Source organism: Ciona intestinalis, chromosome 10, assembly GCF_000224145.3.
Source record: "Ciona intestinalis chromosome 10, KH, whole genome shotgun sequence".
Taxonomy (NCBI): Eukaryota; Metazoa; Chordata; class Ascidiacea; order Phlebobranchia; family Cionidae; genus Ciona; species Ciona intestinalis.
The window spans coordinates 3,126,676-3,154,411 of NC_020175.2; the positions used below are offsets into that span (position 1 = coordinate 3,126,676).

A 27,736-nucleotide genomic window follows, 5' to 3' on the forward strand; every position below is an offset into this window, starting at 1 on the left:
GTACGTGATATCAAGTTGACGGAGTTAGAATCATGCCTTTGTGTGAAAAGTGTTTTAGATCAAGGAGATACCGTCATTCAGTGTGTGTATTGTGCGTTAAGTATCTACACATGGCCAGTACTTCGACGTGTATGGTTTTATAAAGGGGTTCATACGTTCCCGTCACTTACACACTGTGAAACTGGATGCTGAGGTAAGCCTTATTTGAAGTAGTTCATTGTGTCTAGTGTTTGTTGGATATATAGTTTCAAAGACAGGACACTTTACTTTTTTTCGTATTTTTGGAGCATTTAACGTTAAATGCGATCAAAGGGCAAAAATGCATAAGATACTATGAAATATTAATGAATACCGATATGCCTGTATACGAATATTGCTTCTTAAATGTTTGAATTTTATTCCTAGCAATCTAAATTTAATCCATTTCGTGTAAGTGGCCTGTCCGTTACTGCTGAAACACCTATTTCATGTCAACTGTTTTAAATCGAATTTTATGTGCGAATTGTTGAGTCAGTAATTAAGCGATATTTAAAATGTAAACTTAAATGTCCCTACTCGCCGTGGCAGCCATTTTCGGCGCATCGGAAAAGCGATCGAGGAATTCCCAGTAGGCCCGCCTGAAGCCGCTAATCGAATTCCCGCCGATCACTCCGTAAGTTCACCGGCAGATTTAATTACCGGCTAATAGGCCTCTGCCTGTGCGTACGCGCGCACAGTCGGCGGAGGCCTCTGGCCGTATTCCTGCCCTAACATGATTAGGGGTGTCCCTATGGATTTTGCTTGATTCCCGATTTTTTTGACGATCTCGGTATTTTCTCCGTTAATGAAACCGGCATCTAATTCAATTCGCTTTGCCTTGTCGTGTCGTGATGGCCGTGACGAGCATGGCGCAGGAAGCGAGCGATTTCCTGGCGACGGCTCAACGCGTATCAATATTTGGACGCGCTAAAACAGCGGCGATATTTCAACCTAGGTTCCTAGGCAGGTCCGTATTGATTTTATAAATGACTAATTATTAAAATGTCAGTTTCCAGGGAACGTTGAAAAAGTTGACATTCAAGACGCGTGTCGACCGGTCACTCACTCAAAATAAATCTTATCTTAAAAAAAGTTGTTTTATTCTTGGCAACAACACGTTAGCGTTTTGGTATTTCGGAAGCGGTGGCTTCGAGGTAATATTCGTTTTTGTGACGTAAGCAATCGGTTGCTATGAGTTCATTGTTACGTCATAATATCAACCAAGTGGAAGGTCGTGCGTAATAACTTGCAATTATAGTACTTGAAAGTCTGAGAGCCAATCTGAGAGATAGCCTCGACATCACAAACGCTATTGTCGTCGAACAAAAGACGACTATACAGACACGACGCGTGCTTTGCTTTGAGCATGTATCGGTAACCACTAATATTGGACTCCGACTACCGTCGTAGAAAGGCTTATGACGGTAGCTTGTCATTGCTGGGCTAATCCAGGCAGGCAGTAATTAGCCACTGGCCGCGTTCTTTGGCTGCACCAATCACTATTACTACGTCGTTGGCAATGTACAAGAGTCAAATGGAAGCGGGTGATAGCGGTAGTGCTGTGTACGACCGAGAATGTTACAATTACTGCTTTGTTTACCATAGTGCGAAGGTTTTAATTATCGCAGTCGTAGTTTGCCCTTCGCGCGACCCCTACTGCAATAAACGCTCCCATCTCTGCTTATTATTCTTGTATCGGTAACGGCGACCGGTCCCAGGCCGGTCCAGGGTTGTAAAACGTCGACGAGTTCGGCGAGGGGCCGTAAATCACTCGATGCGTTGGTTTGGAGGGAGGAGAGTTACAAGCGCTCTCGGCAGGGTCATCTAAAGGTGAAGCCCGGGTCAGGATCAGGTGGCTCTCCCGAGACGTTCCGGAGGACGCCCCCTCTCAGCGCGCATTGCACGATCCGCTTTCGCTTCATTAAAGTTTATAGCTCGCTTTATTACGGCGCGTTCGCCTACGCCAAAGGCCATCGATTAAACGTCGCGAAGAGGTCGGGGTCTTGATCTTGCTCCCCGGTCCAGTGAGCTCCTTTCCCCGCAGATTAATTGCGAATGGCCCGTGCTCGGCCTCAACAGATGCTGCCGATTAAACTTGATTATTTTTCCGCCCTTAAGCCTAAATTGCGCGAGGATTAATTTCGTTCAATCAATTTGTGGCGATGTCGGCACAGCAGAAGGCGGTGATCCGGGCGTAAGTGATCCGCAAATGGGCTGACCTATTTCAAATGGTTAGTTAAGGTTAAAACGAGTCGCGTAATTATGTGAATTGGAAAAAATCCATTTGTATTTTAAATGACACAGAAAACTTGTTTACGTTGATGTAGATGCCGTTTTTAAACAAGTAACCCATTGTGCCTAAGTTTGATTAAATAACTTTAATGAATGACATAGCATTTTTAAGTCTTTCGTGGCTAATATAACTCAAATCTAAAAAAGTGGGTATTTTTGACAAGCAGGGCGATCCAATATTACTTAAATCTAAAAAAAAACGGGTAAAAAACAGAAATTAGGGTCAAAGGCGATCCAATATTACTCAAATCTCAAAAACGGGTATTTTTGACAAGTAGTGCGATTTTGTTAATGATAGCAAGTTGTTAACGTAGCTCAACATAAGCACCCGCTTAGAAACATTGGTTCTACTGTTTGGGTTCGCTTATCAATCTGGCCTTCGTGTCGATTTTCGAGTTTACGTCGAAACTCGAGACTCGTTGCCTCTGCCACGTCATCCGTCGCTAAGCAACCGGAACTGACTGGCCAGGAGGCTTCGCGTTGACCGATCTGTGACATAATAATGAAGATGTATCGTCCAAGTGAAAGGGGAGCACGAAAAATGGGATTCGAATTTCAGAGAGAGTTCGTATAAATTGCAGCCGCGAGAGGGCGCTAAAAGCTAGGGCTAAACGAAGGTCAAACCACGCAACGACAGCGAGGGACGGATTGGTATAAGTTTTATAATAATCTGCAATGCAAAAGTGCACAGAAATTAGGGTCAAAGTTGGCATACGGATACGCGCAGGGTTCCGAAGTCTGGAAAGGGGTCGGGGAAATCGGTTCGTGGGAAATGGTCCCGCGGCATAGCCGAGCAGAAATACAATTGTTTGCAGCGCAATGTACTTTGCCGCGTGACATTTGGGGGCTTATTATTGCGTCACAATGGAAGAGTTCGCTTATTGGTCGTCGCAGTGTCTCACCGCAGAATGAAGGTTGATTGGTCGATGTTATTCCAAAAGGAACACGATCGTCTGCTTGCTTGGCACGTATCAGGCTTTTCACCTCGTACACCCCAAGTTGATTTCCACAAATCGTCAAATGCCAGACACGAAAAGCCAAACTTTGGCCTGGACTAAATTCCTGTATCAAGTTGTGCTTTCAGCACTAGTAATTTACCGACAAGAACTTGTATATCAAAATATGGAGCTGGCCAAAACTGCGTGCCTTTGAAATCTGACTACGCGTCTTACACCTGTTAATATTTCAATTTACTTGCGATTCTGTATATCGTCTGGTATCGTCGGTTTGAGGTTATGACCTCGCGCAGTCTCGACCTGTAACCGGCTTTCTGATTGGCCGGGAAGCGCTTCCGGTTACAGCCGGAAATTTTCCCACGTATTGCTTATTGGGAAGGACAAGCATTTGACTTGTACAGCCGCAGTAAAGTACTTCGTACAGAAGACTGCTATTTGGTCACGTATGCAACTGCTCTTGGAAAGGTCTCACGGCATAGTAGAATACAGTTCAAGTTCATATGTTCAAACCACCATATTTGACCAACTGTTGAATCCATTCCACTAAAAACCACGCGATTGAATTTTACTAGGTAGTTGACGTAATTACAGCATACTACAACCAGTGTCCTACTGCCTCGAAAACTGTATACATCTCCCAGCGTGCAGTCGATAGCGCAAACCTTTCAAAATTTAGCCGGTGTGTCCGCAGCTGAGACCGCAGGCACGAAGCACTTGCAGCCGGGCATCAATCTTCCAAAGTTGAAAAGTCCACGAGTTCAGTGCCACCATAATCGCAACGTTTGTCCGGCAAGAATACGTAATAGTTGCTTTGACCAGTCCCACATGACGTCATGGGACCGACCTCTTGCCGATTGCTTCCTGTTTTCTGTGTAGATTATGATGTCAACGACAAGGCATTCGGGGCAATTCGTTGCTTCACAATAAACACGATTACGCGGTGATAGTAAGCAATAGCGGTGTATAGGGCCGGCTGCTACACGCACGTCTGGGAAAACTTCCTGCGAGCGAGTTAAAGCTGGGTCGAACCGCCTAAATCTCGCTTTTCTGCCCGAAAACTCGAAGGGGGAAAAAGTCGAATGTGGTTCCGCCAGCACCACGGGCTCAAGCAATGTTTTAGCGTGTGACATAGTTGTCTGTCAACCAACGGAGTAAGACCTGTAGAGTGATACTTTCTCTGGTAGGAGGGAAGACCAGAATTGCTCTGGCTCCAGTTTCCAAAGTTGTAAACTTGATTAAATAGCGCTGCCAGGGGTAACCGACGTGAAACGGTCGAAGCAGTTCAGTTTGGAATTGTATTCTACAGCGCGAGTGATGTCAAGATAGTTTGAGTGTGCCGGTTTCTTGCGGCGGGAAACGTTGGCGTGTTTTCCGCGTGTTAAATCAGATGGTGCGAAGTGACCGGTATTGAAGCGAAATCGGATGCTTATTCAGCTATTTTAAATCGCCTAGTAATCAAGCCCGGAGCTGGAAAAATACGGCCGAAATTAGCTAGCGCCGCCCAAGGAAATGTCACCGCGCAGAACTGGCATTTATCGACGCGCCGGTCGCCATTTTGTACTCGCTGATGGCTGCTGTCAATATGACATCTTGACGTAGACGGAGGCGATTTGTTTGCGTCACTGCGGCTTGGCAAGTAGGTGCAGCGCGCTGGTAGATCATAATTAGCAAGTGGACGCAAAGGCGGCATTGGAAACAATATTCCCAGGCGTGAAAAGCGAAATATGATGAGACAAATATGGCCAGCGTGAAATCGCGCTGTGAGTGCTCTCTCCAGACGTCCAACTTGACGGAATATTTTCAGCGGAGAACAAGTGCAACAGCCAAGGATATACCTCAGTGGATCGAGTGAAAATTTGCAGGCAATAGAATAGTACAATCAGGTACGCTAACAATGGTTATCAAGCAAAAAGTAGCAATTTTAAAGATTAATCTATGAGCAACTACTTAAAGTTAAGTTTAAAGTATTATGGCCGTCGAAACTAGATTTAAACAGTATTTTTTTATATAAAAAAGGGACAAAGTGTATGTAAATGATCAGGATAAATTATGCTGAAGATTGTGGTGGTATAACTGTACTTAACCTTCACCTTGGATGCTTTGAAGCAATAATTTTTGCGCGAGCCTAATCCTGTTAACAGTGACCCTATCTTCACTCGCTCTTGTCACGGTTTGCAATCAATCATAAATAAACACGGCACCGATCGGTGTGACAATAGGGAAAGTGACAAACAGATCGTCGTCGCCCGGCCAGTCAATTATCGAGATTCGACCTAATTGTTTTTGAGTCACACCTGCTGATGTAAGACAATGTAAGAATGGGATTTCCCAAGCGAAGGAAAGTCCAATGAAAATTGTTTCAAATATTTTGTTTGTTATAGACTGTAATTTATGAGCAATTACAATTTAATACTTAAGTGTTAAATGCGTGCGTTGAATAAGCGGACATTTTGAAGAGACTGGGAACGAAATGGCGACTGGGTCCTTGTCTCTTTGGAGGTCAAGGCCAAACATGCTTTTAAATGTAAACTCGATTTAAATCAAGTCGGCCACTCCAAGTGTAAAGTAACGGCAACGAAACAGCTTTCGGTATCGATTATAGCTAGCAAGGCGCATTTTCGTCGACAAAGTGTTTCAAAATGGGATTGCCAAGTAATTTCGTTATCAATATACCCTGCTGAGAATATTGGTCAATATTGTTCAACGAATCCGGAAAAAATACAATTTCCTATTTTTTTATATATCTAATGGCATGCAAAGCCAATCCTTCAAGGGGTGAAGGGAAAATGACTTTTCGTTCAGAAACACGGTGCCGGCAATCGGCATGCAAAAACTTTATACCAGCGTAGGTGCTGCTTAGGTCGGCGTGTTTTTATCACGGCCAATCTTCGCCACACTAATCCGACAGCGACACAAGATACCCATTAAAAGCTCGGCCCTCACGCGCCCGACGTTTATAATGAACTTGGTATAAGGCGGGCCAAGCTGCACCACCTTGTTGCAAAGGCTGCAGAAAGGTTATGCTGTTGCTCCGCATTCAGCATTCGCCTTATCTGCTTAATTAACCCAGCTAGCGACAGGGTTGAGATACTCTTTCGCGGATAGCATGCGGTAAGGGCAAGCTTTGCTTTACACGACAAAGGTATCTAATATTGCGATACCCGACCAGCAGATAAGATTTTCTTGTGGTTTTAACTCGATCAAGGAACTTTTACATTGTTTTCGTTCTCGCTGGCGTGAAATCGTAAAATGGCAGGCACCTATCGCGCATATATCTGCTTTTCGATGGTTAATTTGTTTTCCAATGTAACGTTTCAAAATAGTAAAGGCAGCTCCAAGCTCAGGTTGCTGTCACAAACCCTAAGCTTAATAAGCCGGAAATCAAACCGAAAATTCGCAAAAATAAAACCGATTAATAGCAAAATAAGTTAATCAAAATAATTAGTTTACCTTCCAAACTGCAGCAGAATTGAGTTTGCGACAGGTCAATTATTGACCTATTGGCCGAAATCGCGACGTTTTTGTGACGTGTTGTGATCACTGTGACGTATATGATTGAAATCTGTGGCCAATTGCGGTGGATTTGAACCTCGTTAATGTTACGTCACAAATTCAATCGCGGTCTGCGAGAGAATACGAATTAAAAAGGTTGAGATTAAAACGTTTAAATTGCTGGGTGGGGGGAGCCGCAGAAGGGTGCTGGCCACGCGAGTTTCTGAGATGCTAGAGCGGCTGTAACAATCTATTCTTGCATAAGCTGTCGTTCACAGACATAACTTCATTACCTTTGACGGGTAGGCGCGTTTTAATGGTGCCTTGTCGATATATTCCAAAGCCAGGTCATTAATAACGGAATTTGACGTTAAACGGCGCCGCATATGCCCGAAGTTCTAAACGCTCTGGCAATTATAACTGCACGGAAATTGAATTAGAAATAAATCGAAGTTCGATGATCTGACGGGCGCTCTCAAACTCAAATTCGATTTGGATGAATATTCAATACGCAATCGCGACCGAGACGGAAATTGAACGAAAAAGAATTGCGCGCTTTCCAGACCCGAGACTTTAATACGTGACGTTTAGAAGAGCACTTGTAGCTGCAGGGTTTTGACAAAGTCTGCCACAAAACGATAAAGATTTTGTTCCGTAAAAAATGTTTAGGAAATTTAAAGCATATTTTCGGGGTGAGGCTTGAAAGTTGCTGGCACACAATTAACGTAAAATCTTTCGATTGCGATCGGTACACACGGTTTACATTGCACGATTTCGTAGAAAAAAATTGACAGCCTGCCCAGGTGTATCTGATAGCCAATTTGTATATCTCTTATCACGGTGAAAGAATGACATTGTCAGCGGCGGTAGGCCAGCTGTAAGAGGCGTGCCGTCCTGTCTCGGAGTCGGACCAAGAAAAACGCTACTTTCATCTAATTTTATCGCCGCGATCGCCTTGCAAAAATAAAGCTTCACCACTTAGCCTATCTTAACGGCCACCCATACCGAGATAGCATTTAAACAAAACCTAAAAACAGGCGATAACTTGTTGCGGCCTGATCTCTACTTGTTTACCTGCGTGCACGGCATCTAAAGCGGCATCAAAGAGTTAAACGCTTTGCGGTGTAATTATGTGATGGGCTTTAAAGATTCTCAATATCTCGGTGGCTTGTGTCAGGTATAGTTGATGTAACAACAATTGCTTGACGCGGCATCTGATACAATATGATGATTTTGACATATCGGCGGCTTATATCGAATCTTAAGAAGCCCTCGGCAAATTGTTATCATTTTAGGGCGACTTTCGTTAAGTGTGACCTATGGAAAACTAGTAATTAATTTTTCTATCTGTATAAGAAATGTAAAATTTTGCCCAAACCGGCTCGGGAACACTGACCGAGAGTTACTTTTGCGCGGCCGTAATTAGGGGGAGGGTTTTCCTTGTGTTATCAGAAGAGCTCTCACTTGACCTTCCTATAACCCGGCTGGCTGTATCAAGTGTTTGTCTTGGGTCCTCGCATAGTGGACACATAGCGCCAACGAAACCGAATTCACACGCGGAGTTTTATTTTTTATAAATCGTAATCGACACATAGCCGCCTTTGGGGCCTGGGATTTGCGAGGGAACAGTGTAATGCAAACACGTACAACCTGTTCCGAGTGGACGCAGATTATGAGAGAGAGTAACCGATCGCTCTCCATGAAAACCTGCCACAAAAGAACGGAGATGTGTGACCGAAATCGCCACTTCAGTTTGGAGTACCATACACGTTGTGCCACCCACTTGACACCTCAGAAAGCCAGTTATTTGCCCGCTTGTTAGCTCGAAACAGATTTTACAAGGCGTACACAACACTTGTTGAACGGATAAGCCGCTATGTCGCGCATGTGCAGAAACAACATTTTGTAACCACTAATCACACACAAATTATGCATTAGAGCAGTTTTAATCTCGTAATTTCTATTCGGCGAAAATATGCATTTGCCAAAGACTTTGTTTTTTACTTTGACCGCTACCACTGTCTTTTGTAATACGAATTCTAAATCTTTAAAAGCAATACCGCAAACTCTTTGCGGTCGTTAGGTGCCGCTCATGGTTAAAACGCAGGCCTCTCGCAGTTGGAACAAAACCCTACAGGCAAATTTTATATCTATTTTTCGCGAAAACGATCGACTTTGCGGTACGTACATGAATGAGGTCGCTAAAATTTTAGGAAATGGCTTGTGTGTTTGTTGTTTCGGGCATTAGCTTTTGCTGGTGCGGACGAGCGAAGAATTTCGAATGAGAACAGATTTAACACGCTGTGATTCGCATGCCGAAGTGTAAGATTACTGATATGCGGGTTGGCCCTTGACCTTTGCTACTATCTCCATCTTCAGAGGGTCGCCATATTTGGAGTCTGTTCGCTATAATTAAGCTCGGGAACAACGGTCTCAAAGCAGTTTCAAAATTTCGGGGCAACAGTGACGCGTCTCGTAAACAAGAATGCATGCGATTTGGAGAAACTAGTTTGCATTTCTAAAAATTGTGTAAACGGGTGACATTTCAATTGAAGTCGTTACTAGATACCGATCGAGTCTGATCTTCGAAGAAAACTTGTCTCTGAATTCGACGCACGTTTCCCTATATTGTCATGCTACGACAATCGCCGTCCGTTTCCACCGCTTTCGAAGAAAATCCAACAGTTTCCATCCTAGTTTCGGAAACGGTGGGCTAACAGGGCGGAGCGGGGCGCATTATAGGATGCAGTCGTATATCATTTCTTTCGTTGGAAAAGGGAAACGTTAATTAAGCTTTCCTGCTTTCTCGTGGAAGAAAAATGCCTCCACACGAGGGGCGACTAATCATGCTTATGCGTCAGGTAACCTCGCTTATCGGCGCACAAAGATATATCTCTTCTTGATACTTAAGATTAAAGTGGATTAGATTGTTTTGCAATCTGTATAAACCCAGCTGTGGAGTTTGCTAGTTGAATCGGACATAAAAGTTTTACTATTGGGTCGTGCCATTTATTTTTCTTCACTTGTTAAATATATCAGGTTGGGGGACACCTTTTATTCTATTTCCCCTGCCATTTGGTAGTAAACAAAGTATAGTTATAGATTTATAAAACCGTATTCCCACGACTCCCATAGGCGTTTTTTAATTGTCTAGAACACCTTTAGGATATTTGGATAATATCTGCTAAAGGTGTCCTGTCTTCCCCCATCCTACTATATCTTATGTTAGACTTGAAATTGTTAATTACATTAACGGGTACGTAAACCGACACAACATATGCGCTATGATTCCTATGTCAGTACACTACAGCCTTAACGAGCGCGTGAATGCATGTGAATTAGGGTCGGTACTCCTGACAGTCTGCTCTTCGGATTTCTGCCTTGGAATGCACATGAAGCCCATAGCAAAAGCTTTTGATTGAAATGAGAGAACAGTGACAAGTGCACAATAGAAGGAAGCAATTCAAACGCATAGAAATGCTGGCACGTTTTCCTCCAGCAGGCCAGGTCATCCATAACTTACTATTCATACGCCTGGCGTCGGGCGAGCGACTTTAACGTCGCATCGTGTAGCGGTTCCAATCGTCACTCAAACTGTCATTACGTTTCCTGGTTCGAAGTTTCAATGGGCACAACAGTCGTTGGATTCATTCGCGTGGCTTCGAGCCTTGTTTTAGATTTCCGAAGAAGGAGTGTCTCGATTTACAATAGCGATTGTTGCGCGTTTCTTCAACACAATCTTACGCTGCACGAGCCAAAGGGTGCTTCGAAGTAAATGAATCAGCATTGGCGACTTTCTGGGAAACGCAATGTTTCAACAAAAGTTTTGTTTTTTACTCACTGCAGTGAACGGGCTAACAGTTTAAAAAATTCCTTTTTATAAAGAAAAATCGTGCGTCAAAATGTAAAAGAACATAGGGATTTCACCACACAGTTTCCAAGTCTGCACAGCCAGACAAAACGTAACAGAGAATACCGGACCGAGGCGGTGATGGCGCATAAATAGAACAAACGTGACTAAAATCAGACACACATGCTTCGTAGTGTGTCTTTGAACCTGGCTTGCATTTTAAAAATGTTTCCGTGCCAACGTCTACATTATTGATAACTAAGATCGTGTTTTGGTGACCCGGCGGTTTATTTAGGAGTAAAATACAGCGCTGTAATCCTAATACAGCTTTGAACCATTCAGTTTTATGTTGTAGATTGGGGAAAGATGGGACAACTTCAGTATAATATCCAAATATCCTGATCGTGTTTTAAACATTTAACAACAGTATTTGGGAATCCTGAAAAAACGGTTTTATAATTCTTTGAATGTTCTTTGTTTACTACCAAATGGTAAGTGAAAACAGAATGAAAAAGTGCTCTATCTTCCCCCACCCTACTATATTCTAGTTAAAAAGAAAGCGTTTGCATTTTCGAAGCACCGTCCGTTCGATTTCAACTGATTCAACTTGTGGTAATCGCTTGCAACCGAGGTGCTGTTTACTGCGAGCGACTTCCTATACACGAGTGTTTGATCGAGCGCTTTCGGAGTTTATCCGACAAGACCTATCAAGCAGTTTGCTGGATTTAATAAATTGTATTTCCAAGCGCCGCGCAAGCTGAGTTACATTCAATCTCATTCAGTGCGTCTCAAAATTAACACGGCTAACGCACATGTACGCGTTTAAGGTATATTGCAACTAAACGTTTTCCAAATCCAGTCCGAACATTTTCATTAAAAGTGAGAATACTTTTGTCGCTTTTCTCTGTTAACGCTTTTTGATCCAACGCCGCGACCCACGACTTAAAGGGTCGAGGTGGTATATACGCTTCACTTTCACAGGCTTCGCTTCCCATTTGTTCGGGCGAGCAACTGTGACCGTGTTATCAGCTTGCGCCTCATTCGTAACCCTCTGGCAGTCGTACCGTCATTCGTTCACAAGGCATCCCGGGCGAACCAGGGAATTACATACAGCACAATAAGATCGCGAGCACTCGAACGACTGTTTTAGAAATGAGTCAGTTGTATTTCTCGGAGCCATGTCGGGACTTAGAAGAAGTATTATTGAGACTTACTTAAGGTTTAGCCGGTACCAGGTAATACAACACGCGCTAATACGAAATAATACTGGTGAATGTCTAAAAATAAATGTATTTTTTTCCGGCTTACAATTTCGGGTTTAGTAAGTGTTTTTGTTGTAAATATGCGTTTTTGATTTCTGTAAATGCGCATATTACTTACAAAACAGTTAAAAGGTTGCTTAAACTTGTCTTTGCTCTAATACCTTCAAATCTAAGCCATATTTTATGTAAAAAATGATTGCATATCCGACCGTTTAAGTAAACCATAAACGTTAAAAATTCGGTGAGTTATACATGTGATCATACACGCCATTTTTTTCGGATAAGTAAAACTTTACTTCATACGACTTTAATTTAAACTTTAAACAAAAAAGGCTTCAAATTAATTGGCGTGACGAGACGTCGTATACCCCGTCACCATTTGCCGCAATTAAACTTTCGCAGCTCGAAACGTATTCTCGTTTTGTTGCCGCGCTTGTCTTATTAAAAAACCGCGACCTCTCAACGTCCCCGGGTTCTAATGCTGGCCGATCATCTGTGCACGCGGGCGATGCTACAATACAACGTTGTTCGATAACTGCATGTTATAATGATGACTTATCAAGCTTTACGAGGTCGTAACGTACGGCGCGTCGCCCACGCAACCTGGCTCCTATTGCGTGGTTATTAGGCCAATGAACGATTCATTAGGGGAGTACGATTCAGTAAAACGACTTATTGTTCTGGATATGAAAAATTCCGTTTAGATTTCGCTTGGCCAACGCGAGGCAGGCAATAAATTATTATTATTTTCGAATATTAATAATTGGATGTGGTTGGTTCTGTTATAATTGAATGCTAGATAAAGTGGTCGCTTGTATTAGGGACACATATAGTACTACGGGGGGAGACGGGACACCTTTGGCACACAATATCCAAATATCCTGATCGTGTTTTAAACCAATAAACGGTCTATGGTGTGAGGATACGGTTTAATAATTCTTTGAATGTTCTTTGCTTACTACAAAATGTAACAATGGCATGAAAAGATGGTGTCCCATCTTCCCCTACCCTATCATACCAAGACAAAAGTTCGCGATGAAAACATTTTACCGAACTTTTGAAAAAATACAAATACGAATACAGAGGTTTATAAGTTAACAAAGGACTTACATTTTCGGTATAGCTACTCAGAATACATTTTGTGACGTTCCTGTATCGTTTTGGCTTGGGTAGCTGCAATGAAAAAAGTTGTGAAAAAATATATGTCTAAACGCATGTTATTCAAAAGAGTTTTTATCAAAAAAAGAAAATAACACGGGTTAAACCGGTCACAAAATTAGGAAAAAAACAATGTTAAATTAAGCATACCTGTTCAAAATAATACTTGTGTAAAAATGCACATTTGAACGCAGTTTGATAAACGCTGTGAAGGGTTTAACTGTTATTTGTTTACAGCTCAGACCGCCTCTTACGAAGTTGGTAACGTAGCAGGCACAACAATGATTTGACAGGCGGGAGCTGTCAGTGACAGAATATGGGCTTCAATTCCTGTTCTGTCTTGGCAAGCAAATCAACAGCGTTTGACAGCGAAATAAAGATATAGCAGAGGGCTGGTTTTACAGTGTTGATATAACGTTTTCGATTTTGACAAAAACTTATGCATATTTGTTTTAATAGTTGCGGAGTATTTTTTAGTCCGTGGCTATTCTCTTTTTGCAGGTTATTATATATTTGTATGTATAGGTTTTAGGATATTTAGGCAATAAAGTTTATGTACTATACCCACTGTATATTTGGACGATTTGTGTCGAAATACTTTTTGGGAAATACTGTCTCTACTGAAAACTTATTTGGAGTAAATTCAAAGAAAGAAAAGAAAAATGTCGCAACAGGTAACTGTTTTTTTTGGTATTTTCTTTACGGTGGCTTCGTTTTAAAATACGCTGCAGCAATTTACGAGGTACACAAAAAAAGTAATGAACCGATAAAGCAACAACATACGCTGCATAAAAATTACTCAAGTACTGGTTTACTGCGCATGGTTTATCAGCCAAAATTCGGCAGTTCGCCGAATCCAGTAATGCCTTCAGTTGCAATTATGCGGCTTGCGAATCGGAATCCAAGCGGCGGCCCGCGTGATCATGACGTCAGGATAGAGGCGCACCTCGTAATGGCCTTGGGTGGGTAGTGCCACACACAAGGCAGAGTAATCCCGCAGTTAAGTAAACAGGTAGCGGAGCGTGTCCCGGGCAGCGACCTTCGCTGGATAATCCCGGGTTTGGAGGGCCGGATTTCGACGCGGGTCTTTGGACGTTTGTACTTGCATTTTTACAGCTATCCTTGGCTCGTAGCGCTTTGTCTGGAACTGTCTCCGACGTGTTGCAACCTAGGTTTAACCCGGACAAACCAGCGGGGCTTGGCTTGGGGTAAATATTATCAAATTGCGAATGTCACGGCCGTGTTTGAAAGACAGTTTATTATAAAATAATCCGTGCGAATCGAACTTCGCCAACCTTGAAGAAAATTAAATTTCTTTGCGTTTTAATGTATATACGACGGATACATATAGAAATAAACCAGTTCACCATGTATATTTTACAGCCTTGAATAATAGAAACGATGACGATCTGTGTTTTAATAAATAAACTATGTAATTCCACAGGAACATAATTTTACTTGACTTTATGGGGCTTAAAGTTTGCTAAACTTACATAAAATATCTCAAGAGCTTTGCAGTTAGAAAACAGACCAGGGGTGGACTTTAACTTTAAATGATTATAAAAATAATAAAAACGGTAAAAAGTCTACTAAACTGGAAAATATAACCGGAGATATATACGCAGAAGTGTTTGTAAGTGTGTTTTGATAAAAGGTACTTGGTTAGAACGGCTAGAACAGTTCACATTGTGAAAGAAATATTTCTCAAAGGAAACAGAGCTGTCGAAGACGTATGACGTAGCAGTTTGGCGGCACGAGCTGCTGATTATTTGTGTAAGAAGCTTAATTTCCGATTCAGGCAGCGCAGGGTGGTGGTGGTGTTAGATATAAAGCGTGACTTGCAAAAGGATATCTACTGCGTACCGCCATCTCGCGGTAGGAAAATTTACGGTTTAAATTTATGGTTTTTAAAGGACTTTCTAAGCAAGTTAATAATCAATATCGGCCGCCGTTTTAAGTAAAATGTGTTTCTGTTTTCTTAAGAGCTAGTTTAAAAAGGATTTAGGGCTTAAGGGGAATTTTGAGGTCGGTAGAAAACGCTACCTATGGTACTTGGGTGGCCACGATGATAACTTTTGATTTTCCGTCCAATGCAATACACTGCGAGCGCGATTTGTTTTAAAGTAATCATTGGACCAGAAAACGTACTAGGCGAATCGCAAGCGACGAACGGCAGTGGAAAAGCGAGTGGCTCCTTTTTTCCTACGTCGTGGTCTGGCAGAACGCGAGGTGCGAACGTCGTATCATTTCTGGATGCTCTCGTCTATCGAGAAATAGCGAAAAGCGAGTGGCCGCGGTTCTATAGCTGTTAAAATGTTGTTGTTGTTGTTACTGCTGTCCGAGCGAGTCGTATTTTTCGAAAGAGCGGTATTTTTTTAACCGACTTTTGACTGGATTCGTTTACATAAGGCGCTTTGCCATGCGTCTTAATGCCGCTGCCCGCTTGTTTGTTTAGTCGGCGCGCAGAGCATGCTACCGGTTACTGCACCTTGTTTCGGCTCGTCAACTTTAACGAGCGGCATCGGCAGCGGGGTGGAGGCGAGCAAATTCCACGAGCAAATAGAAAAACAGCCGAGTTTCATCGGGGTTTGTTTTTGAGGCGAGCGAGGGCCAGCAAGCACGTTTTATCACGCTTGGCTAGAAAAGAAGAAGCCGTCGTAGTATTGGGCACAGTGACGCATACTCTGGCCTGTGTCAGTGTGATTCGGACAGCAGAGAAAAGGCTTATATGTAGCCTTCTAGTCTTGGCAACCTGCAGAGCAGTGAGATTAAATGTCGACCTGCGTGCTTTCGTTTCAGATCGTTGATAGGTGCCTAACTCAGATTTGAATTAGTTTTACTGTACATTTTGAGATAGTGTAGCCATACTACACCAGAATTAACGGATCTGAAGTTTAGCATGGCAGCAGTCACATGTGTAAGTATAATATACAATCTGCCAATATTAGTTTGCAGTGTAGTATATGGGCTCTGAATTTATACCTTGTTTGTCCCAGACAACTTTGGTCTTTTAATTAATTTCGATTAAAGGCAGCAAACGCTATTGCTTCTTGTGTAATCAGTTACCGGGCTGTAAATCAAGGACATTACGTCGCTTTCACGTTTAATGTTACGTTAATCAGTAATGATCCGCCTGTGCCTAAACCTTTTATTCTCCTTTAAGCAGTTTGACGACGGAATGGCGCACTTCGGCGGCATGAACGACCTAAGAGATATGAGCCAACCGTCATCGGGCGCGGGCGGACTGTACGGCGGGGATTTGAACCGCTCGATCCCGCAGCTCGGGCATCTTTCGCACGGGCACTCGTCGATGTCACATTTCTCAGCGAGTACACCTGGATCTGCACATCCAATGTCAACTATGCATGCGACGCAGTCGTCAGGTTCATCTACGAGTATGGACGAAAGATTAAGCGACTCGGAACGCGTCAATCTGAAGGGAGACAAGGACGCCATTTATTCGTAAGTACATAAATTACCACCTTGGCGTGTTATACCTGAACGTTACGCGATTTGCTCTGTTCGCCAGGAGCTAGCGAAACCGCCCGCCCGAAGCCTGTAGTTAGATTGAGCCTGAAACAATTCTAATCTCTTAAATACATGTTTAAGCTAAGTCTGATTGGCAGGCCAAGTCACAGCGTGTGCAGACATTACAGTTTAGCCGTTTCGGTTCGTGTATATGCAGAGAAGTGGTGGTAGGCATGAATTATTAATGCTTAGGTGTTGGGGACTGTGTGATGCTAATCAGAGTAAATAAACAAGCGTATTCGACTCCAAAAAAGACAGAAGCATTGAGCCAGATCTCTATCTCGGTTGGGTTCATTAATTTTTAACCTTTATAGCGGAAAAACTGCGATTGTAATTGACTTACTGGCAGTCTGCAAAAATCCGTTATAGACTGAACAGTTTGGCTGCTGTATGCGAAGTTTTAATTGATTTGCACGAAAGCAGAAGCAACACTTTCGTGACGCGACATGCAACAAAATGGCGACATTTCAAGTACACGGTCGAAATCAGTTTCACAATGTCACGGTCGAAAGATAACACAGGAGGTCGTGTGCTAATAAAATGGCGACGGAATGACAATTCCCGCGCGTATAGCTGCGTTAAGCAGCCACCGATGCGATTACATGAGGATTTTGTGTTTTTGCGAAAGCCCGAAGGCACGGAACTCAAAACCGCAGTTCGGAATTCGCGTCGCGGTCGCTTGTTTACGTTCATTTCTCGACGTAAACAACGGCGGGTTCAAGAAGGGTCACGAGCTCTTGGGTTTGAGTTCTGTGAGCTGTCAAAACTGCAGCGTACATGTCATCTAGCATGTGCTTATGCACTGGCATGCTTTATTTAGAGTTTTTGGACGCAGATTACATCTCTATTTACCATACCTTGACAGGGCTACCGGAGCCTGTCAGATACATTGCCACACTCAGATAGTGCAGTTTTAAATATTTAATTATCACCCAATCGTCGCCTCTTTTGTGTATGCTTGATGACTGCTTGTCGTGCTCACCGCCAGTGCATGAAGCTGCCAATTACAAGGCATAGATCGACCTCGAATGACAAGCACTTTTGAGTGTATGTTACGCAACCATACTCTAAATTTAAATTCGCGAAAAGAATTGAATATCAGCGCCCGGTCGAACCGGGGAATCTTAGATCGTATCCCGCATTTGGAATTCATTAATTCGCCGTAATGGCCGCGAAAACGAAGCACGGCTAATGAATAATACATAGTCAGCAAATGAAATTATTCTCTACATGTTGGTGTAGGTTACAAACAGAATAAAAGCGACAAACATGCGAAAAGGGGGAACCGATAAAAGCGAATTACTGTAGTTGGATTTTTTTCTATTTCGGTATAATAATAAGTTAGTTAACTATTTAGTAGGGTGGGGTAAGACGGGACACCATTAGCGCATAATATCCAAATACCCTGATCGTAATTTAAACAGTTAATAACGGTTTATGGAAGTTGTGAGGAAACGTGTTTTATAATTCTTTGAATGTTCTTTGTTTACTACCAAAAGGGTCGAGAAAATTGAATAAAAAGTGTTCGATCTTCCCCCACTCTGCTGTATGTATATTATAAACTGTTTTTTTTTTATGTATACCCAAGCAAAAATAACACACTAAACTGGTCTTGTTGTACTGATATTAAATTAAATAGCTATAACGTTTAATCGCTCCTAAATGGTATATTTAGCTGTAAAAAAGACAACAGTATTTTCTAGTTTTTGATACAAGAAAAATAGGAGTTTTACAATGTTTACCGTGTAAACCGCCATATTAAACATAAATATACAGTTTTTATAGCTTTTAACCGTTGGTTTTACATATTGATTCATTCCAAACAAAAACTGTTACAAACTTATTACAGTATCGCAATATTCAAGTTTGTATCAAAAACAGTATGTATGCTGATAATTGAAATTAAGCTAACGAACGACGCACAGTACTGCATGAAGTTGTACATTGAATTATAAGCAACAGGAAAAGGATACAATTCCATCTCGGATTCGAACCGCGTGTTTCGTCTAAGCCAGAAATTAAACATCCGTATCGTTGTGTAAATGATCGCTTGCCAAACACGAATTGGGCACGCACGCCTGTTTTTGTATTCGTATTACACACTTAAAACAGACTGCTGTAGTAATATATATAGTGACGTTTATAAACCCAAAGCCATGCACGCCCAAGGCGTTTCTAATGTTGTGAAAATGATTTTTTATTTGAACAAACTTATTTTTCAAGTGTAAAAATAAATCAACATTTTTTTAGTTGTAAAAACGAATCAATAATCGATATTCTAGGCGATATTTTAGCTGTATATCCCTGTAAAAATAACAAAATACCACTGAGTTCTGTTTCGAGTGTTTTTGACAATTTTTAAAGTTGGATCCGCAGTCTGTTTTTAGCAGTAAATCCTTTTGCGCCTGTTTTTAATTTAAATCACTATCTCTGCGCGTTGAGTGATCGATTTTACGGTCAGCTCTCTTTCAATTCGAGTTAAGGTTCCTTGCTTACTGCGTGTTACCATGGAAACAGTCATTACCAATTTTGTCCAACAGTAGCGACTTATAACGGTGCGATATGACGTAATAAAACTGCAAAAGGTATCTCTTTTGTTCGTGACGCACCTGTAGCTGTGTTTATTTATCCCAGCACCTTAACGTTGCCGAAATTCACAACGATTCAGTCGCCCGTGGCTGACAGGCGATCAAGTGCGCGCACCAGTGTGCGTGAGGTTAAGCATGGGAATGTAAATTCAGCGATTCCGGTTAAGTTAAGCTGAAATCCGTCGATGAGAGATGCTATTCTAATAACATTATCCCAAACCAAGTCAATGGGCTATTCGCCTGCCATTGTGTTTTGCCTCTAAAACTAATACAGAGACACCTGGTATCTAAACGTGTTAAAACCTCATATATAAATATAGACACACAGTTGTATAATTTCACATTAAATTGCTTGTTTTACGTCACTCCTATCATGTCTGTCAACAGTTTACATTATCGATAGGCGGAATTTTGAGATAGGCCTTTATATACACTTTCATTGGGTATTTTTTAAAGCTTAGGCTGTGTCCAATTATAGTGGCTTTTGAACCCTGGCAGTTGGTTTCGAGTTTTATTGTCCAATTTAAAATCGTTTTCCGGTAATCCAGTATTTATTTCGCAATACCTTATTTGCCAGGTTGCGCTACGCTAGGTTGAGTTAGTGACATTTGTGTCAGCGGTCGACGTACGAGTTAATGAGAATATTACGACCCCAATCAAAGCGGTTTGAAATTAGCCGTCATCGGCGCCGTCAAAGACGTCACGTTGACGTATGAATTACGCAGTACAATCACGAATATTGGTAGGAATTTGGATCACTGGTCGCGGGGCCCGCCTAGGGACTTGTGTATTGTGTGAGGGGCTTTGTAGTGGCGGTGTCTCTGCTTCTAATCCCACCGCGCTCGTACAAAGTGCTGCTTCCCAAGGATAGGGATAAAAGGCGACTGGGCTTCGTGGGAAGGCACGACTCAGATCGATCCTTCGATCGTCGAATCTTGGAAGAAGATAATATACAGAGATACTTTTACATGGCGCACCGAGCAGACGAAAGCGCGCATTATCAGAGAAATATCATTTTAGAAAGCAGCGAAGGTCGATACCGGGAAAATCAATGGATTTGTTGCAGGGCCTTGGAATTCATATCCGCCCCATTTTTATTACCAGCAGTAGCAACGACTGCCTGAAATCATTCACGAACCTGCCACCGTTGACTAAGCCGGCTCGTACAGGTGTGAACTGGGTTCTGGGTCGATGACGGTCGATTTGAAGCGATAAATTCAAGGGTCGTGTGAATGTGTATAGCGCCATTTTACTTCGATTCGCATGCTTGTACAAACAAGCCTTACAACAGTGTATTTCGCGGCGGGCGGTCCCTCGATTCGACCCGGTCAGTCTTTGTTTCGCGGTTCATCTGTGACGCGAAGAGGGTCACAATCACCATTGTCCACGTCACAATTGTGCAGCGCGAGAAACTACGCGAACTGTGCGCCTGCACCGGCAGTGACGTCATCAGCGGTCAGATTCAGACTGACGTAACAATGTAGATTGTTTGGTAAACACTTAAAAATTGTAATCAATTTCCATTGATTACACTATAGAGCGAGAAAGGCCATTGAAAGCCGGTAAGACTTTGCCCCAACATCCGGTAACTATTTATAAAGTGACCTATAACAGTATCAGTAACGAGCTACCGTGTTAGTCTCTTAAATAAAGCTTCGAAAAATGGCCTTTCAATCAAAATTCAAAATTCAATAAAAAAATATTAACACCAGCAAACAACAAAATGACTTAACGCGTCGTCTCGCATTTTGACGCCATTTCCCCCGATAAGTTACGACATAGTATATACTGGGAAACCGAAAAACATTTCGCAGCAGGCAGAATTTGCATTACCTCACCGCGTACTACGAAATTCGTGCTGCGTTAATTCTATTCTTAAACAAACGTGCTTACTTCTTAGACACCCCCTGTTCCCGCTGCTGGCTCTGGTCTTCGAAAAATGTGAGCTAGCGACCTGTACACCACGTGACCCCGGCGTAACAGGCGGTGACGTATGCTCTTCCGATTCATTCAACGACGACATTGCGTGTTTTGCTAAGCAGGTACTTTTCTACATTTTCTAGTTTTTTACTGCTTTTTCTTAGATTTTTTAAACATTTTTTGGGATATTGGGCCAATCTTGGCCTAAATCCTATAGGACCTATATGGCGTGCCACAACACGGGACCTCACCCACATAAAATAGCATTTTAACATGAATTGTTTATATTAGAAGTTGTCGTACTCCATTTATCTGCTTAAGGACCAAGTGTATATAACTTGAGTATAGCATTTCAGTAAGCGTATATAGAACGTTTTTTCTGTTCGAAGGTTAAATTATCAGTGAAAAGTTTGAATACATATAGTCAGTTTGGGAAGATGGGACACCTTTTCATTCTATTTTCCCAATGATAGTAAACGGAAAAACATGCAAGGAATTAAAAACAGTTTCCTCGCGACTCCCATAGACCGTTATTAATTGTTTAAATCACGATCAAGATATTTGGATATTATGTGCTAAAGTGTCCCATTTTACCTCACAGTACTGTATTTAAAATTTGTCACGAATGTTACAAGTTGCTTGTGAATTCAATGTTACACTATTCAAGTACAAAGACATAAACTGGCATAGACTTTCACGGATAGTTTAATTCTATCAGTCGTGTGTGAGAGGCAGGATGGCCACATTATTTACTTTAGGGGCTGGTATGTCAGGCTCCATGAGAGCGCGCAACCAAATTAAATCTCGACGAAAAACCCCTTGGTATTGAAGACCAGAGGCGGATGGACTTCTTAACGCTTCAAAACACTCTTTGGGTGTTAGATGTAGAGTAACTGTTAGCTGGCTTGTGTGAGTACAGCGGGCTATCCAGTAGGACCTCTTGATAGCACCCCTGATTGCGACTGAGACACGACTAGCCCGTACACAACACTCGAGTGTGGTTCAGCCGCAGTTCAACCCGGTACTTGTGCGGCGTTTGATGACGGAACAATGTCCATTGTTGGGTCATATAAGCAGCGGATTATTTTCGCTTCGGAGAAGCCGTCGCGCCTTCGGCTACGTCACACTCGCTCCATGACCTCGGAGTGACATCTACGCGATTGCATTTAATCGTCTGTTACGTCATAAAACTTGCTGAAGCGGGCGTCGCGAACACGTCACGCAAATTGAGATTTCACGGGAGAGCGAACACAATTTATCGGCGGGCAGATACGCAGTCATTCCCACCCTATTTTAAGCAGCAACTTGTAAAGAGAGGTTCATTCGCTCGGTTGCAAAAATGACAGTAAATCGCGACTCTGACCACTGCTATTCTTGCCAGACCAAAATAGAATGTCCACCAAAACACCCCCACACCTACATTGCAGTTATTCATTTAAAATTATACCAATATTGAAACTTGCTTACGTCACAGATTCATTCCGAAAACCGACCAATCACCTTCGACCCCAACAACGAAATCGACAACCTGGTAAGTGAATAATAACATTATTTAAATATTTGTAAATACCTTACGGGCATTATAATTGTAATATTAAATATGCGATATGATATAGTAGTGTGGAGGAAGATGGGACACCTTTTATTATATTGTCCATTCCCTTTTGGTAGTAAACAAAGAGCATTCAAAGAATTATAAAACCGTATCCTCACGACTCTCATATACCGCGGTTAATTGTTTAAAATACGATCAGAATATTTGAATACTATGTGCTTAAGGTGTCCTGTCTTCCCCTATCATAAAATGTATACTTTAAATTACATTTACTTTTCGTTATGGGTTATATAAAATGGCGGGCTAAACGTTTAGGTAACACCAGTTTCCATTTTCTTAATGGAGATACAGGGTATACGCCACACGTTCAAATATGCTTAGATCATAGGCGATTGCTGTCGCCACTTTGAGAGTGGAAATGCCAGGTTGGCAAAGCATCCCGTCGCGGCTGGCAACCATTACGTAATCGTAGTCTTTGGGAAGGCCGACCGTTCATAACACTGCTATGTGGTTGCTGGTAGATAAGGTTGCGCTGACATCGCTCGCACTTGCGGCTCGGTTCTGAAAACACTGCCCATGCTGCTTGCCCATGGGGATCTCAGCTTGTTTTACGCGCCCAGCAACGCTCGGGGAATGCGTATCTATAGTACATGGCGGTGACAATGAATTACAGCCTAGGCGAAATGTTAAACAGACAAAATCGTACCCGCACCAACGAGTAACCAAACTCTTAGCGCATGGTACCGAGTAACTATAATTCAAATACAGGCAGAAACTGAAGCGGCTGAACTATAGTATTACGTAACAAGATAATTAAACGATATAGGCGCCCTTTGGCGTCAAATTCTAAACAAAGTAGCAACATCATAACCAACTGTCTAGTGTCTAATGGCAAGAAATAATTATTGCAACACGGAAATACCGTACAATTTCCCATTCCTTTACCGTTTTGTCACTTGGAGGTGAACCTGAAACCATTACGCTTTAAACATGGGTGTATACAGCTGGTACATGCTGCCAGGCTGTATACTGCTACCATTTTCAATACGAGCAAGCGACTGCTCACCTTTGTAAAATAGCCGAAACACTTCCTATTGCAAGTACTAGTTGGCGAACAAACGGTAAGAAATTACGATATAACGTATAACCGGCTGTGTGATGTTGAATTAAGACGTGCCTGTAAAATAAGACATCACTTCGAGCGCATTTCCAATTAGGAAAGCGACCGTGTCAATCGACGGCGTTTGATTAATAGCATTGAGTTCCTATGTAACCGGTTTACATTAGTGCTAATCCGTTAGTTGTTTTAGTAACATTTTGTTCACACTTTCAGATGATCCTGTCTATTCAGGTTCTGCGTTTCCACCTGCTTGAGTTAGAAAAGGTGAGAAAACATATCTTGTGTTTTACTTAACCTTATGTTCGTGTTATATATATTAGAATGGGGGAAGATGGTACACCTTTCCATTCTATTTTCTCGTCCCATTTGGTAGTAAACAAAGAACATTCAAAGAATTATAAAACTGCATCCCCCCGACTTCCATAGACTGTTGTTAACTGTTTAAAACAGGATCAGGATGTTTGGATATTATGTGCTAAAAACGTCCCGTCTTCCCCCACCTACTATATTTGAGAACAATTTACACACCGAGCCCTATACTTTTCTTCTGCTTTCAAAAATACCACCAAAGCAATTGCAAAACATCCCGCATATATAAATACATCAACATTTGCTTTCTGCAACAGGTTCACGAACTTTGTCAGAACTTCACATCAAGGTATATTAACTGCCTAAAAGGAAAAATGCCCATTGACCTGGTCATAGAGGATCGGGAAGGGGGAGTCCCCTCGAAACTGGAAGCGAATGAGCCGACCTCATCAGGCTCCGAACAAGTAAGACAGAATGTTTTTGATTTCACCGTTTTTTAAATAAAATTCATAACAGTAATGGATATGTGCGTTTGACCGTAATATAGAATTTGTTGGGTCCAGACTTTCTGTTTTAATTCCAACGCCAAGTTTATAGCATAGAAGATAAATTGTCGCGCGGAGTTTAAGTTTTGCGATCAAAAATGGCGACGCGCATGGTTTACCTGATTCGGGAATACTTAGGAATTTCAGGAGCTGTCAAGATTGGTCGGGAGTTGATTTATCATCGGCTTTTCCTTTGTTTCCTGCGTCAATACCCAGCTCTTGGTAAATTGGACGAGCGCGGGACGTCACAGGGCGTTTAATTTAAAGCCCATGTATTTGACCAGCGAAAATTAAAAATAACTTCGATTGCCCTGGCATCCGTTGACGCGGCTATAGGGCAGTGTATACCTTCGCATCAAAATTCATAATAAACTGTTTTGATCTGCGCGCCAGTCTTGACAGCTGCGCAACGTCGAGACACGCAATATTACAAATCCTGGCACTGGTGTGTGTGCTTGGTGGAAATCCTTACAATAACGAAGACTAAACTTACCAACGCTCAGTGCTGACATATCACGATTTTGTAAGGACAGACAAAACAAGCCGGCGCATGCACGTCAGCAAGTTTGAATGCCGATCCCCAGACATACAGTTAGCCTGTGTACACGTTTCCTTGCGTACCTATACGTTTGCCTGGAGACGACAGGCCCGCTGTCTCAGTATAAATTATGCTCGCTTATTGGCGGACAAACATGCGCCTTTTGTTTTTACCGCTGGGTAAAAGACACCGTCATAAAACGTACCAGACAAGTCGTAACTCATAACTGTTTGGCGTCTTGCACCAAATTTTGAGTAAATAATTCCAAACATTTTTGAATATATAGTAGGGTGGGGGGGAGAGATGGGCCACCTTTATCGCATATTATTCAAATAACCTGTTCGCGTTTTAAACAATCAACACCGGTATATGGGAGTCGTTATATAATTCTTTGAATCTTCTTTGTTTACTACCAAACGAGACGACAAAATAGAATGAAAAGATGTCCCATCTTCCCCCACCCTACAATAACTTGGAAAGGGAAAGTACGAATATGGTGCAGTTCGGTTATAATTGTCACAACTCCCCTTTAAAATAATACAGACGGTGTTTCACACTATGGTTTACTATTTACTAATCTGTTTTCAGTTATCCTTATCATTTAACCCGGTTCCCTTGTTCTTGCCCCATTTGCCTGCTTTAGAAAGGAGCGACGTGTATATGATAAGGGCGCAATGGCGGTGCGTGGCTCGTAGCGACGGCTTGTTACATACGGCTGTGGAAACATCCAATTCGAGAATATTTGGAGACGCTTTAATTGATTGCCTTCCGAGACAGCAATCGCTTTAAGGATTCCCTGAAAGATAGCGTGAAAATTGGGGATGTAATATGCACACGTAGTCGTATTACGTCGCATAATTTCACGGCATATACGGCGATAGTTCGATGTCTGGGTCTGCGATATTGTTACACATGTTTCAATATTTGCGGAACTCGGCGCTCGGTGATTGTGCAAACTCGGCCGGGCTGCGAGCCGCCCACTCCCGCCTCGATAATCATTAATTGCCCGATGTTGAAAGAGCGGCCGACCCTTGTGATCGTCGTTTCTCGAGTGGGGAGGCTTCGGCGCCTCAGAAGCGAATCTTGAGTGACGTCTGCTTCGAACGACCTACGTCGTAACGATGTTTGTTTTTTCTGATCGTGAAAAATTAAAACAAATATTGAAATGAAAGTACATAATTATAGTACAGACTGTTCGAAACGGTATGTTTGGCGGCGTTACAGTTCTAACCCTTATCTCCAAAGTCCCGTACGAGTAATCATATGCTCAAAAGGCCTGGTAAATAGCTTAAAAATTCCAGTATTTAGGGACACCTTTTGTTTAATATTAATTCTGTTTATGCCACGATCGTCTTGGTGTGGGAAAGCCTAAAATCGTAATGCTAACAAATCGACTGTCGGCGTAAGGTCGTTTCTTCAACCGCGCAAGTATAATAATAATTGCATCTTCGCTCATTAAAATTTGAATTGCTCTCTAAACATTTAGTTGGATACGGCAGTGGCTCGTTAATTTTTAATTGACCGCTGATGATTACGTCGCGCGAGTCGGCATCGCTTTATCTATAACAAATAACCGCGCAACCCTACTGTCAGTCACAACATACTACCCTGGTTCTTTTGGCAGCGGTGCCCTTGGCGCCTCCTAACACCAAGGAGAGCGCTAATTTCTAATGCTCCGCCGGTCCACGAGCGTAAACGTAATGTATAATGCAGAGGGCGGATAAGATCTGCTTGGTACAGGGTCATTTACGAGCTGTTCGTACGATATAATCATAGATTTGCCTGCACGACATAAAAACTCCTCCTCCATGTATATGTGGGGGGAGAATCGGTACCTATCTTTGAGACTTGCTCCTTAATATTTAATGCGCCTCCCTTGCTCCCATACCCGTGTTTTGATGCTGTTAGCTTGTTCCTTAGCACCCCGAATCGGGTATTGGGTACTTCTCAAAGCAAGGATGCGTCAGCTTAATTAATCTGTACACCTCTTATAACTTGGAGCTGCGTAAGCAATAAATTTGAAGTGCATAACGCTTGGCAACAACAAGGTTATCGTGGAATATACACACGCCGTTCATCGCCGCGGTTTAACATCTGCAGCAGAAAATTGCATGCGACGTTTACAACACAGTTTGTATTTAAATTCTGCGCGTATCCGTTTAACTGTTGCAAACAATCACAGTTTCGTGTAGCGTCAAATTTAAACTTAACCACGGACGCAGTTTTTCGTGGAAGAACCAGGTTTACTAGAGCAGGTGCGATTGTTTGTCGACAGACTGATTGGCGACCACGAATGGCACGATCGCCGCACTAAGGCATGAGTTGTGTTTATTTTACAACACTATAAGATCCAAGATGGACGAAACCCGCGTATAAAGAAATCCTATGTAAAAAGGGGTCTAGCGGTATGGCCAAAAATGTCGAGAAAAAATGACTAAATGAATAATTTCCATGTGGTATAATTTGTACGTTACGTAATCGGGATTAAAGACGTGTAAACTGGATGTCTGAAACACGTGCTGTTTTTGTCGTTTACAAATTCGCGGGTGGTTTTATTTGCATATATCTTTACTAATCGTACGATTAGAGGCACACATCTGTATCC

At 42.3% G+C, this 27,736-nt stretch overlaps 1 protein-coding gene and 1 long non-coding RNA gene across 5 annotated transcripts in view; one reads left to right on the forward strand and one right to left on the reverse strand.

The window, feature by feature from the left end:
- Window positions 1-5,356: 5,356 nt before the first annotated feature.
- Window positions 5,357-13,560, reverse strand: LOC113474599. The gene is made up of 2 exons (XR_003396293.1): window positions 12,981-13,560; window positions 5,357-6,889 (listed from the first exon to the last, which is right to left on the reverse strand). It is a non-coding gene; the product is annotated as an uncharacterized LOC113474599 (long non-coding RNA).
- The window catches only part of meis (transcription factor protein), a 30,352-nt gene continuing 16,163 nt past the window's right edge, over window positions 13,548-27,736 (forward strand). Inside the window, 6 exon segments of one of the 4 annotated variants that reach the window (NM_001078475.1) lie at window positions 13,548-13,702; window positions 16,192-16,490; window positions 21,045-21,186; window positions 22,539-22,595; window positions 23,953-24,003; window positions 24,366-24,512. In NM_001078475.1, the coding sequence (NP_001071943.1) occupies window positions 13,691-13,702; window positions 16,192-16,490; window positions 21,045-21,186; window positions 22,539-22,595; window positions 23,953-24,003; window positions 24,366-24,512 (708 nt within the window). In that variant the 5' untranslated portion in view covers window positions 13,548-13,690. 4 annotated transcript variants of the gene reach the window in all.